This window comes from Hyperolius riggenbachi, chromosome 4 (genome assembly GCF_040937935.1).
Source record: "Hyperolius riggenbachi isolate aHypRig1 chromosome 4, aHypRig1.pri, whole genome shotgun sequence".
NCBI classification, from domain to species: Eukaryota; Metazoa; Chordata; class Amphibia; order Anura; family Hyperoliidae; genus Hyperolius; species Hyperolius riggenbachi.
The window spans coordinates 338,398,060-338,413,692 of record NC_090649.1 but is presented as its reverse complement, the minus strand read 5'-3'; the positions used below and the strand labels follow the sequence as shown (position 1 = coordinate 338,413,692).

The following is a 15,633-nucleotide window of genomic DNA, read 5'->3' as shown; positions in this document are numbered from 1 at the left end:
CAAGGTACCCACCAAATGTTTAAAGCTATATTGATTATTGTCTTTGTGTGAAAGAGTGAGAAAAATATGGGTGCCACCATAGGCCACGGCTATAGTGGCACTCAGTCAGTAATTTGGGTGCCGTCAAAAGCTGGAATCCAAATTATGATAAAAACAGTGTAATTCGGGCACCAGCCATAGCTGGAAGCCAAATTACATCTTATCCCAGTGTATATGGTGGCATGGAGGGGGAATAGTAATTAACCCTGCTGGGACTTTTGCAAGAGCAGCATGATGCATTTTTCGACTTTACCTTGCGCCCAAATTTCCTGGCGCCTTAATTACATGTATGCATGGAAGGGACCACATGCTTACTGGCTCTCAGCTAATGATTATCTGTAGGGAAAAGGGATTACCATAGTTTTTTTTTTTTTTAAGAGAACAAAAACATTGATAATAATATATATTAAAAGTTACAGTTATGTTTCTAAATGAACATCTTTTTCAGAATCCATTCGAAAAAAAAAGAAAAAAAAGTGTAATTTGTTACTGATGGGATTGCCTGGGACATGATGGCTGTGCCTGGGAAATCCTGTCATGATGGCTGTGCAATGTAAAAGAAATTTGCAATGTGACATCATGGGTGCACTCATCCAGCCTGGTAATTTGCTTGTTTTCCCTTTTGAGAATTGTTGTGAACAAGACTTTCTCTGTACCTCATGGCCATCGTCACTTACTGCTGAATAAATTTGCAGCACTATCTTATCAAGCATTCCACCAAAACAGCAGCCACCAAAATAGTTCTCATTCACATTTTCTAGATTTCAATTTTAAAACGGAACCTTTTTTTTCATGAGCTGACAGAAAAAAACCACTAACCAAACAGATCTGCCCATTTCATGAGGTGGAACCCCAGTTCAAACCTAAAGAAGTGTAGGAGAATTAAGTGTGAGAATGCTAACCACTCAGCCTATATTATATTGGAGCATAGCGTGAACCGCTAAAAGGTTAGTGAAATAACAGCTGGTTGATGTACCTGCTTGAGTCAAAACTTGAGTTAGAAAAGTTGTCCTAGATTTATGATTTTTTTTCAAAGAAAATCCACCAAATCAATGTTATGCAAGTGGTAAGAATAATATTTATTACTACACGTTAATTCTGCAATTAATTTTAGGCGCTGCAGCTTCTGAGCTCTATGTTTTATAAAATATCTTCATTGTCTTCAATTTCCTGACGCTTATTATGCAGTCTTTTTTGATAAAGCTCCTCTCTAAAGTTATAGGCAAACAATTTAGGGTTCTGGTCACTCAGTTCTCTATATGCATTGCATAAACCACAGAAATGATTCATTGACAGTTCAGATGGTCGTATTGTTGGTTCCACATTGGCTAATGTCAGCATTTTGTAAGTAAGTTCTTTGCGTTGATCTTCTGGGAATAATAATCTATGAAACAAAAATTGTTATATTAGTATTTTGGAAGCTTCTATTGTGTTTTTAGAAATACAAAACATCATACATCTTCATTTATTTGAAATGAAAATGATCTAAGGTGAAATAACGCTGTGTCAAAAAAAGTATGTGGCCCTTTGCGTTCAGTAATTGATATGCTGCCTCGGGTAGCCATAATGGGAACCAAATGTTTCTATCCACTGTTGATCAGTCCTGAGTATTGGATTTTAATTCACTCTTATTGAACAATGCAAGCTCAAGGATAAAGTAGAAAAGTTTCAGTGCTTCCTGTAGTAGCCATGTACTCAGGAACGCCTAGACGATAAGCAGAGAGAGAACTGGGTACAATAGTGCAGTATCGTTAGTAGATTTAGCAGGTGTAAGTATATATACAGTGGCTTAGCAGGTGTAAGTATATATACAGATTTAGCAGGTGTAAGTATACATACAGTGGCTTGCAAAAGTATTCGGCCCCCTTGAAGTTTTCCACATTTTGTCATATTACTGCCACAAACATGAATCAATTTTATTGGAATTCCACATGAAAGACCAACACAGTGGTGTACACATGAGAAGTGGAACGAAAATCATACATGATTCCAAACATTTTTTACAAATAAATAACTGCAAAGTGGTGTGTGCATAATTATTCGGCCTCCTTTGATCTGAGTGCAGTCAGTTGCCTATAGACATTGCTTGATGAGTGCTAATGACTAAATAGAGTGCACCTGTGTGTAATCTAATGTCAGTACGAATACAGCTGCTCTGTGAGGGCCTCAGAGGTTGTCTAAGAGAATATTGGGAGCAAAAACACGTGAAGTCCAAAGAACACACAAGACAGGTCCAAGACAGGTCAGGGATCAAGTTATTGAGAAATTTAAAGCAGGCTTAGGCTACAAAAAGATTTCCAAAGCCTTGAACATCCCAAGGAGCACTGTTCAAGCGATCATTCAGAAATGGAAGGAGTATGGCACAACTGTAAACCTACCAAGACAAGGCCATCCACCTAAACTCACAGGCCGAACAAGGAGAGCGCTGATCAGAAATGCAGTCAAGAGGCCCATGGTGACTCTGGACGAGCTGCAGAGATTTACAGCTCAGGTGGGAGACTCTGTTCATAGGACAACTATTAGTCATGCACTGTACAAAGTTGGCCTTTATGGAAGAGTGGCAAGAAGAAAGGCATTGTTAACAGAAAGCATAAGAAGTCCCGTTTGCAGTTTGCCACAAGCCATGTGGGGGACACAGCAACCATGTGGAAGAAGGTGCTCTTGTCAGATGAGACCAAAATGGAACTTTTTGGCCAAAATGCAAAACGCTATGTGTGGCAAAAAACTAACACTGCACATTACTCTGAACACACCATCCCCACCGTCAAATATGGTGGTGGCAGCATCATGCTCGGGGGGTGCATCTCTTCAGCAGGGACAGGGAAGCTAGTCAGAGTTGATGGGAAGATGGATGGAGCCAAATACAGGGCAAACTTGGAAGAAAACCTCTTGGAGACTGCAAAATACTTGAGACTGGGGCGGAGGTTCACCTTCCAGCAGGACAATGACCCTAAACATAAAGCCTGGGCAACAATGGAATGGTTGAAAACAAAACATATCTATGTGTTAGAATGGCCCAGTCAAAGTCCAGATCTATATTCAATCGAGAATCTGTGGCAAGATCTGAAAACTGCTGTTCACAAACGCTGTCCATCTAATCTGGCTGAGCTGGAGCTGTTTTGCAAAGAAGAATGGGCAAGGATTTCAGTCTCTAGATGTGCAAAGCTGGTAGAGACATACCCTAAAAGACTGTCTGATGTAATTGCAGCAAAAGGTGGTTCTACAAAGTCTTGACTCAGGGGGCCGAATAATTACGCACACCCCACTTTGCAGTTATTTATTTGTAAAAAATGTTTGGAATAATGTATGATTTTCGATCCACGAATTTCAATAAAATTGATTCATGTTTGTGGCAGTAATGTGACAAAATGTGGAAAACTTCAAGGGTGCCGAATTCTTTTGCAACCCACTGTAATTATACTCACAAAAGTAGCTTGCAGGTCCCTGTAACCACTGTATAAGCTAGTGAGAAATAGACCATCCCTGTTCGGTTTTCCAGGTCCTGCCAGATGCTGGATGGTCGCTCTCCTGTGGTTCTTTAGTTTTGGAAAGAAACTATTACATCTAAGGGAGCTCTAACTAGAAAATTATTGGGATGGAGGCGCCTGATGCACAGGGATGTTGTATTCTAATAACGACTATAATCAAACGAGAGGTAATCTCTTAGCTCTCCTGAAGAGCATACACTAGTATAACTGGAAAATAATATTTATTCAGAACACAAATACACAACACGTTTCATGGGCAATAGCAATAGCCCGCTTTCTCAGGTCAGTATACAGTGCCTTGCAGCAGAGTAATCGCAAAACATGCTATGATTGTCCCATACATTCACAGAGCATTATTCTGGCTACTGCAGATGGGCATCAATTTTCTTTTTAGGTAGTATTGGCTTCTTTATGCAACCCAGCCACACACACTATTGCAGTTCAGTGCTCTGATTATGAAGCCAAACAATGACATTTGCCATTGCAAGAGATTTGGTAGTCCAGTGTTCTTTAACATCTCCTGGGATAATAAGGTGGACATTTATGATACGATTATTTGGACGATCAATCAATCAGAAATGATTGTGCAGGCCTACTAAGGATAGCTCCAATTCGATCAGATTAATTGAATTAATCCAAAAACTGGATCAATGCAATTGATATTACTAATGAATCAGAGAATTAATTGTACAAAGAATTGTATCGTTAATGGCCACCTTTAGTGTGATGTAGTTGCTGCAAAACTATGATTACATTTCAGGCTTTACCTGTATACTCAGTCATGGTCTACTGTCTGTATTCCAAATCCAGCCAAAACATTGGCTTAGAACCTCTGTTGGCTTATTACTGCTGGGCAGAATTCTTCTATTCTACTCGTGAGACACCATGAAATTAAATCTGAACTACCGGCATAGGCAGAGTAGGGCCTTACTGACAGTGCTACAAACCTGTCTGTACCCCACTTTTTAAGTTTATTTGATGTTGCACCTTCCCTTGCCCAAAAATATTTTCCTCTCCCTAATTTGAAAGAAAGTGAGGAAAACATTTACCTACAAGAATAAAGGCATTGATAACAAAATGTTTACAAAGGTTATTACTATTTTCTACTGTACCAAAAACAAAGAACAAAGTTTTGGGTGGATCTGGGAATTAGAACTGAACAGTGCATATATCACTAGAAGTGGTGGTACTATAGCTAACACTCGTTCCTTTGCAGTACTTAAAGAGAAACTCCAACCTAGAATTGAACTTTATCCCAATCAGTAGCTGATACCCCCTTTTACATGATAAATATAATGCTTCTCACAAACAGACCATCAGGGGGCGCTGTATGACTGATTTTGTGCTGAAACCCCTCCCACAAGAAGCTCTGAGTACCGCGGTACTCTGGGCAAACTTCCACAATGTAACAAGGTTCACAGACAGGAATTAGCTGTTTACAGCTGTCTCTAACAGCCAAAACAGCTAGGAGCAGCTACATAACCTGCCCACAGTAAAAATGTCACCATGTAATAAATGTCAGATTTTACAATGAGCAAACACTGACTAAATCATTTATACATAATTATGGTAAAAAATGAAGCACTTTTTTACTACATTATTTTCACTGGAGTTCCTCTTTAAGTCCTGGGTTCAATTTCCAACTTTGTGTTGGTGTAGGTTTTCTTTGGGCAATCTGGTTCCTTTCCAAAAACATACTGATAAGTTAATTGTACCTCACCCAATTTAAAATTGCCCTTAGATTATGGTAGGGACTAGGGACATATGAAAATGGCAGGGATTAGATAGTAAAGTGCTGCAGAAGAGGTCAGTGATATATAAATACATAATAATAATAATAATATATTTGACTATGACTATGGTAAGGATTAGACTGTGAGCTTTTCTGTGTGTTGCATAGTGGGAGTGAGGCCTTAGTGACATTATTCTGTTCTATGAAGTGCTGTGGAATATATTAATGCTATATAAATGCAAAACAATAATATACAGTAACAAGAAAAAGTATGTAAACCCTTTGATTTGATCTTCATCTAAGTCACAACACTAGAAAATCACAGTCTGCTTAAACTAATGCCATGCAAATAATTGAATGTTTCCATGTTTTATTGAAAACATCATGTAAACATTCACAGTGCAGGTGGAAAAAGTATATGACCCTCCAGACTAATGGCATCTCCAAGAGCTAATTGGAGTGAGGTGTCAGCCAGCTGGAGTCCAATCAATGAGATGAGATTGGAGGTGTTGGCTACAGCTGTCCTGCCCTACAAAAACACACAACAGTTGTGGGTTTGCTTTCCCAAGATGCATTGCCTGATGTGAATGATTCCTAGCACAAAAGAGGTCTCAGAAGACCTATGATTAAGAATTGCTGACTTGCATAAATCTGGAAAGGGTTATAAAAAGTATCTCCAAAAGCCTTGCAGTTCATCAGACCACGGTAAGACAAATTGTCTACAAATGGAGAAAATTCCGAACGGCTGCAACTCTCCCTGGGAGTGGCTGTCCTGTAAAGATGACTGCAAGAGCACAGAATGCTCATTGAGGTGAAGAAAAATTCTAGATTGTCAGCTAAAGACTTACAAAAGTCTCTAGCATATACTAACATCCATGTTAGCGAATCTATGATACGTAAAACACTAAACAAGGATGGAGTTCATGGGAGGATACCACAAGGAAGCCACTGCTGTCCCCCAAAAATTGCTGCACAGTTAAAGTTTGCAAAAGAGCACCTGGATGTTCCACAGCAGTTCTGACAAAATATTCTGTGGACAGATGAAACCAAAGTTGAGTTGTTTGGCAGAAACACACAACACTATGTGTGGAGAAAAAGAGGCATGGCACACACAAATCAAAACCTCATTCCAACAGTGAAGTATGGTGGCGGGGGCACCATGGTTTGGGGCTGCTTTGCTGCGTCAGGGCCTGGATGGATTGATATCATCGAAGGAAAAATTAGTTCCAAAGTTTATCAAAACATTTTGCAGAAGAACTTAAGGCCATCTGTTCACCAGCTGAAGCTCAACAAAAGATGGGTGTTGCAACAGGACAACGACCCAAAGCATATAAGTAAATCAACAACAGAATGGCTTAAACAGAAGAAAATATGCCTTCTGGAGTGGCCCAGTCCTGACCTCAACCTGACTGAGATGCTGTGGCATGACCTCAAGAAAGCGATTTACACCAGACATCCCAAGAATATTGCTGAACTGAAACAGTTCTGCAAAGAGGAATGGTAGTGCCATAGTTGGCAGCCTCGGCTCTTGGCTTTCTGACATTACCCCCCCCCCCCCCCCCCTCATTCTTCCAGAACCTGTATGAGGCAAAACCAATTCCGGGTACAACCCCCCATTTTTACGTGGAGAAATAAATGATTCTGATTCTGAATGGTCAAGAATTATATCTGACTGTTGTGCACATCTTAATTGCATCTACAAGAAATGTTTGGTTGAAGTCATTGCTGCCAAAGGAGGTTCAACCAGTTATTAATTCCCAGGGTTCACATGCTTGTTTCCACCAGCACTGTGAAGGTTTACATGTTGTGTTCAATAAAAACATGGAAACATTTAATTATTTGTGTGGTATTAGTTTAAGCAGACTGTGTTTGTCTATTGTTGTGACTTAGATAAAGATTAGATCAAATTTTATGACCAATTTGTGCAGAAATTCATATAATTCCAAAGAATTCGCATACTTTTTCTTGCTACTGTAGTAGGACATTAGACTATGACTATGGTAAAATTAGATTGTGAGCTTCTCTGAGGACAATCAAGTAACAAGATTCTGTTCTGTAAATTGCTGTGGAAGATCTCAACTCTATATAAATTAGTAATACTCCACACACACATTTTAGTATGTGCTCCATAACCCCACACCCTCAATTTTTCAGCTTTTCCTCTCATACACATTTTATAATATGCTACACCAACATTTTTCACTATGCACCCCTTCCCCACACATTTTATTAGGGGCTTAGTTTCACAACTCCTCTCTCTTGCAAATTTTATAATGGTCTTGGTCGGCCAACTCCGACTCCAGGTACCCAAAATGTGTCCGACTCCCGCTCCTAGACTCTGACTCCTTAGTCTAATACTTACCAGGGCTGTGGATTTGGTATAAAAATCATCCCACTCCTGACTCCGACTCCTCACTTTATGAAACCACCGACTCCGACTCCAACTCCAGGTACCTCAAATTGCTCCGACTCCACAGCCCTGCAGTCAAGTCCATTCGCCAGGTGGATTGATCGCTGGTGCATCAAGGGGTATTAGTTACCGTTGGTCACGCGTTAGATTCTCAGCAGAGGTTACACTCAAATGGCTGCCTTGGCCAAGAACAGTCTAGCAAGTGTACCCAGGTTTAGTGGCAACTGATTGAGTAATGTTATAGCAATTAATTTCCACCTGCTCAAATTCTTAAGTTTTGATTGTTTAAGCGACCGGTAAAATTAATCTCTGCAAGGATGCAGGTAGACAACTATCGAGGATTGTAGGAAGTGCAGCTCAAATGGATATGTGAAAAGGTGTTTCATAGAAATTCATAGAAATCACTGTAGAAAGGAAGGAAACAATAAGACAATTTGTACAGAGCTTTTCTCTCATATGACTCAAACAGCATATATATGTTTCAATCAATACACAGTTTCAGGGTGGAATGTGTTGCAGAGGAAAAGGTTTGTGTTCATAAATGCCATACTAAACAGGTGGCTTTTCAGTTTGGATTTACACACCACCAGGGTTGGAGCTGTCTTGATCTGGTATATTAAGAATTTCCAAAGGGTAGTGTCAGCATGACAGGAGGTTCTGACTCCAAATGTTTTATTAGATCCTGTTGATCTGAGGTAGTGAGGCGTTATGGAGTTGCAACAAATCCTTCAAGTATGCTGGGCCTAAATTGTGTAGAGCTTTGAATGTTAGTAGGGCCAATTTTGAAAGAAAAATTCTCCATGTTATGGGTAGCCAGTGGAGAGCGCAAAAGGGGGTTATGTTGCAATGGTGGGGTTGGCTTGTTAACAGCCTTGTGGCAGCATTATGTACTAGCTGCAGGTTTTTACTTGGAAGGCCTTGTATTGAGGGTATTGCAAGAGCCTAGTTGTGACATGATTAAGGTATGGACACGGGTTGGAAGATATGAGGTGCTCCGTATGCGCAGTATGGAGCCGCCTGTCCTACCAAAGGCTCCAGTAGCAGAAGATTTGAACAGAGTGACAATGCTGAAACAAAGGGACAGCGAGAAGAACCAGAATGCTCTATTAGATCCAGAGCCTTCCCTCTCCATAGGTAAGTATCTGACTTTTTATTTTAATTTCACTTTACATTTGCATTAAGTGAAAAAATGAGTACTTCACAGCAGCTGACTTACGATGACAAGAAGTTCATTTTTGTCCACATTTAGTTTAAGCCAGTTGTTCTTCATCCACTCCTGAAACTCAACTAAGCAACCATTTATTTTTTAAGTAGGTCCATCCCACCAAGTTTGAATAATAAATACAGTGGGTTGCAAAAGTATTTGGCCCCCTTGAAGTTTTCCACATTTTGTCATATTACTGCCACAAACATGAATGAATTTTATTGAAATTCCACATGAAAGACCAACACAAAGTGGTGTACACATGAGAAGTGGAACGAAAATCATACAGGATTCCAAATATTATTTTACAAATAAATAACTGCAAAGTGGTGTGTGCATAATTATTCGGCCCCCTTTGATCTGAGTGCAGTCAGTTGCCTATAGACATTGCCTAATGAGTGCTAATGACTAAATAGAGTGCACCTGTGTGTAATCTAATGTCAGTACAAATACAGCTGCTCTGTGAGGGCCTCAGAGGTTGTCTAAGAGAATATTGGGAGCAACAACACCGTGAAGTCCAAAGAACACACAAGACAGGTCCCACGGAGCACTGTTCAAGCGATCATTCAGAAATGGAAGGAGTATGGCACAACTGTACACCTACCAAGACAAGGCCATCCACCTAAACTCACAGGCCGAACAAGGAGAGCGCTGATCAGAAATGCAGTCAAGAGGCCCATGGTGACTCTGGATGAGCTGCAGAGATCTACAGCTCAGGTGGGAGACTCTGTCCATAGGACAACTATTAGTCATGCACTGTGCAAAGTTGGCCTTTATGGAACAGTGGCAAGAAGAAAGGCATTGTTAACAGAAAGCATAAGAAGTCCTGTTTGCAGTTTGCCACAAGCCATGTGGGGGACACAGCAACCATGTGGAAGAAGGTGCTCTGGTCTGATGAGACCAAAATTGAACTTTTTGGCCAAAATGCAAAACGCTATGTGTGGCAAAAAACTAACACTGCACATCACTCTGAACACACCATCCCCACAGTCAAATATGGTGGTGGCAGCACCATGCTTGGGGGGTGCATCTCTTCAGCAGGGACAGGGAAGCTGGTCAGAGTTGATGGAAAGATGGATGGAGCCAAATACAGGGCAAACTTGGAAGAAAACCTCTTGGAGTTTGCAAAAGACTTAAGACTGGGGCGGAGGTTCACCTTCCAGCAGGACAATGACCCTAAACATAAAGCCAGGGCAACAATGGAATGGGTTAAAACAAAACATATCTATGTGTTAGAATGGCCCAGTCAAAGTCCAGATCTAAATCCAATCGAGAATCTGTGGCAAGATCTGAAAACTGCTGTTCACAAACGCTGTCCATCTAATCTGACTGAGCTGAAGTTGTTTTGCAAAGAAGAATGGGCAAGGATTTCAGTCTCTAGATGTACAATGCTGGTAGAGACATACCCTAAAAGACTGGCAGCTGTCATTGCAGCAAAAGGTGATTCTACAAAGTATTGACTCAGGGGGCTGAATAATTACGCACACCCCACTTTGCAGTTATTTACTAGTAAAAAAATGTTTGGAATGATGTATGATTTTCGATCCACTTCTCACGATTACACCACTTTGTATTGGTCTTTCACGTGGAATTCCAATAAAATTGATGCATGTTTGTGGCAGTAATGTGACAAAATGTGGAAAACTTCAAGGGGGCTGAATACTTTTGCAACCCACTGTATAGCGCTGTTTCATCAGCATAGCAGTGGTATGTTAGACTGTTTTAGGATGATTATTTTCCAGTGAGAACATGTTTTTTTTCCACAATAATGCCTCTTGTACATCGTCTTATTATCATTTGGGAGACACCTATGTCATTTCCTGTCAAAAAATTACTTGCTGGTTGAATAAAAGTAACTTTAAGTCAAAATTTGCCAGGGTTATGAATAATTATGGGCAGCACTGTATATGGTGAACATCAAAGGGTATATTATTGAGCCTTGGGACACACCATATTTTAGCAGTACTGGATTAAACAGGAAAGGCACCAAAGATACCCTTAGTGTCCTACCAGCCAAGAAGGAGTGGGACCACCGGAGGATTAAACCATCAATGTCACTGTACTCCTGGAGCCTGTTAAAGGGTACCTGAGATGAAAAGAAAAAATAAAATTATGCATACCTAGGGCTTCCTCCCCCCCCCCCCCCCTTCAGGCTCATCTGTCCCTCGCAGTCCTCCCAGGCAGCCTGGATCCACCGCTAGGCGGTCTGGTAATTTGGCCAGTCAGGGCCAGTCGGCGCAGGTGCAGTCTGGCCGCACGCACTCGCAGCGATGGGAACACAATGGTGGGAGCAAGTGGATGAGCCAAGTGCAGTCCCCCGATCAGCTGAATTACAGGCCCGTCTAAAAAAGGGCCTAGCGGAGGATCCAGGTGGCCTGAGAGGACGGCGAGGGACCAATGAGCCTGAGGGGAGCTAGAGGAAGCCTTAGGTATGTAATTTTTTGTTTTGTTTTTACACTCAGGTTTAAGCAATATTTTATGATCAACTGTTTCTAAACCACTGTGGGGTTAAGATGAATTAGCATGGATCTTTTGCCTTGAGCTGATCATTGCAGAGGGTTGTTTCACAGCCTTGGTACGTCTTGAAGTCAGACTGTAGAGGGTCAAAGGTAAACCTGAAGCATCCATGGTGAAAGGGCATCTTGTGGATTATGTCCCCTTGTGTCTTCCTGTGTCATTCTCTGTCCCCTTCTGCCCTCCTTGTGTCCCCCTGTATACCCCTTTGTGTCCCCCTGTGCCCTCCGTTTGTCCTCCTGTGTCCTACTCCACAGTACCCAACATTGCGGCGGGCTGGAGGTTTGTATTGGTCGGCGTTCACAAGTCAGGAACTCCCTGCATTTGGACTAAGACGCAGTGACTTTTCCCCCCACTTTTGAGGGATAAAAAATTAGTCTTAAAGTCCAATAAATACAGTATCTTGTCAACCTAGCTTCACAATTTCCTGTGATAAAAAGGAGGATTTTTTTTTCATTTTGATCATTAATGTACTGTAATCAGTAATGTTTTGCTCAAAGTCAATTAATGCTCTTCACAAAATCATATTTACATAAATGTAATTTATCTAAAATGTGCTCTGAAAATAAATATGAAATATATTCAGCTACAACAGTACCAAGCACATCTTTGTCTATTTGAACTAATAGCTAATGATATGCATCACTCACGAAACTCCATGGTGACAATACTTTCGTCTGTATTGGAAAACACTCTGGATTACTTTTTCTACAAGTTTAAAAGGTTGATGTATTTTCGGTTGTATCAAAGGTGTGAAATGTACAACAGCAACATCTACCTAAGGAAAAAAAACACACAAAAAAACAGAGAATGAGAGACAGCAGAATACAATTTGCAGAACACATGAATGTGTATATGCTTCCGATATACCACTCTCTGTCTTAAGGTGGCTAAGGTGAAACATTGAAATTTAGGTTAACGCTCGGCAATAAAAATCTATGTGGCCTTTCATATTGTACCGGTGCGATGCAATGTGCAGTAAGTGACATGGCAGACCGGAAGTCCTGCAAGTCTATGGTGACGCAGCTTTTTAAAAAATGTTTTGTGCTGGTGATGCTGCGCACAATCTTATTTTTTCAATACACTTCCGCCCAATTTGTATTTTTGCCACAGGAAGTGAGCACTAGAGAGCCTCACTTCCTACTTGGCTTTTGACCAGAGAGGGGATTACCATGTATTAATGCAGAAATCCCTGAAGGCTATTTTTAGCTTTGCAGTACGATGCGATCATCACAGTTACACAGTTATTTGGGTTGAAAAAAAACATACGTCCATCGAGTTCAACCTAAGACTAAAGTACACTAGCCTGCAAACTCACATATCCCTGTTGATTCAGAGCAAGGCAAAAAACCCTTAGAAGGCATGTTCCAATTAGCCCCAAAAGGGAAAACATTCCTTCCCGACTCCAGATGGCATTCAGATAAGATCCCTGGATCAACACCACCTGGAATTACCTAGTAATTATAGCCATGGATGTCTTTCAATGAAAGGAAAGCATATAACACTCCTTAACCACTTCAGGACCAAAAACATTTTCCCATATTAGCACTGCTCCCATTCATTCGCCAATAACTTTATTACTACTAATCACACCTAAATGATCTATATTTTTTTTTTTTCAGGACAAATTAGGCTTTTAATGTGTGATAATTTTGTTTAGTAATTACCTTATTTTCAATGCATTTTAAAGGGAAAAAAAAGGAAGAAAAAAAAAAAACAGAAAAAGACACTATTTCTCCATTTACATCCATTATAGCTAGGGGCGGATTTCTGGGAAGGCTGGAAAGGCCACAGCCTAGGGCGATAAAATTAGATAAGAAGGGCGGCATGACTTGGAGAGAGAAGAGGTCATATGTCAAAGTAAATCATCTCTTCTGGTCCCGCAGCGCAGCCAGCCAGCGCCCTGCTCTGCACTAATAGCTGAATTCCAGAGTTCCCCAATCCCTGCATCTCTCTCTCACTTCCTGATGTGTTAAAACAATCAGGATCAATCATAACTGTCACCTGATAATCCATTCCTTTGTATGATGGACATACAGATCGATGTGAGAAATACCAGAGATTTACATTACAAAGCAGATAGAACTAAGTTCCGCTCAGTTTTAATGCAGGCATTCACAAACATCAGTGAGCTCTGCTAGTTTCTTCACCTATTTTACAGCTTTGACACTGACCCCAGCAGTTGTTAATTAATTTATCTAATCCTAATTTATGACTGTTTTTCTTTTTTTTCCTAGCTAGCAGTGGTCTCTTCTCTTCCTTGGTTAACTCTTTCCTGACTCATTTTCTGTCCTCCAGCTCCTACCATCTATGAGAACTACAGGAATAAAAATGCTGTTTTCGTCCCTTTCATTGCCAAACTGTCATTTTAAAGGACACCAGAGCAGTGGTGCTCATCCAATATTCAGGTATCCGAACTACCCAGATAATCTGAACTTTTCCACTATCCGAACTTTGAATAGCAATTCGTATATTTTTTAATATCCGAATAGCACTATCCAAGCAAACTCGGATTTCCCATCTGAGAGAGAGAGAGAGAGAGAGATATTTTTTTTTTTGAGGAGGGATTTTAACCACTTGAGGACCACAGTCTTTCTACCCCTTAAGGACCAGGCACTTTTTTTCCATTCAGACCACTGCAGCTTTCACGGTTTATTGCTCGCTCATACAACCTACCACCTAAATGAATTTTGGCTCCTTTTCTTGTCACTAATAAAGCTTTCTTTTGGTGCTATTTGATTCCTGCTGCGATTTTTACTTTTTATTATATTCAGCAAAAAAGACATGAATTTTGGCAAAAAAATGATTTTTTTAACTTTCTGTGCTGACATTTTTCAAATAAAGTAAAATTTCTGTATACATGCAGCGCGAAAAATGTGGACAAACATGTTTTTGATTAAAAAAAAACCCATTCAGTGTATATTTATTGGTTTGGGTAAAAGTTATAGCGTTTACAAACTATGGTGCAAAAAGTGAATTTTCCCATTTTCAAGCATCTATGACTTTTCTGACCCCCTGTCATGTTTCATGAGGGGCTAGAATTCCAGGATAGTATAAATACCCCCCAAATGACCCCATTTTGGAAAGAAGACATCCCAAAGTATTCACTGAGAGGCATAGTGAGTTCATAGAAGATATTATTTTTTGTCACAAGTAAGCGGAAAATGACACTTTGTGACAAAAAAAAAAAAAAAAAAAAAAAAAGGTTTCCATTTCTGCTAACTTGCGACAAAAAAAAAAAATGAAATCTGCCACGGACTCACCATGCCCCTCTCTGAATACCTTGAAGTGTCTACTTTCCAAAATGGGGTCATTTGTGGGGTGTGTTCACTGTCCTGGCATTTTGGGGGGTGCTAAATTGTAAGCACCCCTGTAAAGCCTAAAGGTGCTCATTGGACTTTGGACCCCTTAGCGCAGTTAGGCTGCAAAAAAGTGCCACACATGTGGTATTGCCATACTCAGTAGAAGTACTATAATGTGTTTTGGGGTGAATTTTTACACATACCCATGCTGGGTGGGAGAAAAATCTCTGTGAATGACAATGTTTTCATTTTTTTTACACACAATTGTCCATTTACAGAGTTATTTCTCCCACCCAGCATGGGTATGTGTAAAAATACACCACAAAACACATTATACTACTTCTCCTGAGTACGGCGATACCACATGTGTGGCACTTTTTTGCACCCTAACTGCGCTAAAGGGCCCAAAGTCCAATGAGTACCTTTAGGATTTCACAGGTCATTTTGCGACATTTGGTTTCAAGACTACTCCTCATGGTTTAGGGCCCCTAAAATGCCAGGGCAGTATAGGAACCCCACAAATGACCCCATTTTAGAAAGAAGACACCCCAAGGTATTCCGTTAGGAGTATGGTGAGTTCATAGAAGATTTTATTTTTTGTCACAAGTTAGCGGAACATGACACTTTGTGAAAAAAACAATTAAAATCAATTTCCGCTAACTTCTGACAAAAAAATAAAAACTTCTATGAACTCACCATACTCCTAACGGAATACCTTTGGGTGTCTTCTTTCTAAAATGGGGTCATTTGTGGGGTTCCTATACAGCCCTGGCATTTTAGGGGCCCTAAACCATGAGGAGTAGTCTGGAAATCAAATTCCGCAAAATGACCTGTGAAATCCTAAAGGTACTCATTGGACTTTGGGCCCTTTAGCGCAGTTAGGGTGCAAAAAAGTGCCACACATGTGGTATCGCCGTACTCTGGAGAAGTAGTACAATGTGTTT

General features: G+C 40.5%; 1 protein-coding gene across 5 annotated transcripts in view; it reads right to left on the bottom strand.

Moving 5' to 3' along the window:
- Window positions 1-1,094: 1,094 nt before the first annotated feature.
- The window catches only part of TFB1M (transcription factor B1, mitochondrial), a 247,821-nt gene continuing 233,282 nt past the window's right edge, over window positions 1,095-15,633 (bottom strand). For all 5 annotated transcript variants that reach the window (XM_068231877.1, XM_068231879.1, XM_068231878.1 and 2 more), the window contains 2 exons: window positions 12,038-12,165; window positions 1,095-1,423 (listed from right to left, as the gene is read on the bottom strand). In XM_068231877.1, the coding sequence (XP_068087978.1) occupies window positions 1,180-1,423; window positions 12,038-12,165 (372 nt within the window). In that variant the 3' untranslated portion in view covers window positions 1,095-1,179. The remainder of the gene's footprint in view (window positions 1,424-12,037; window positions 12,166-15,633) is intronic.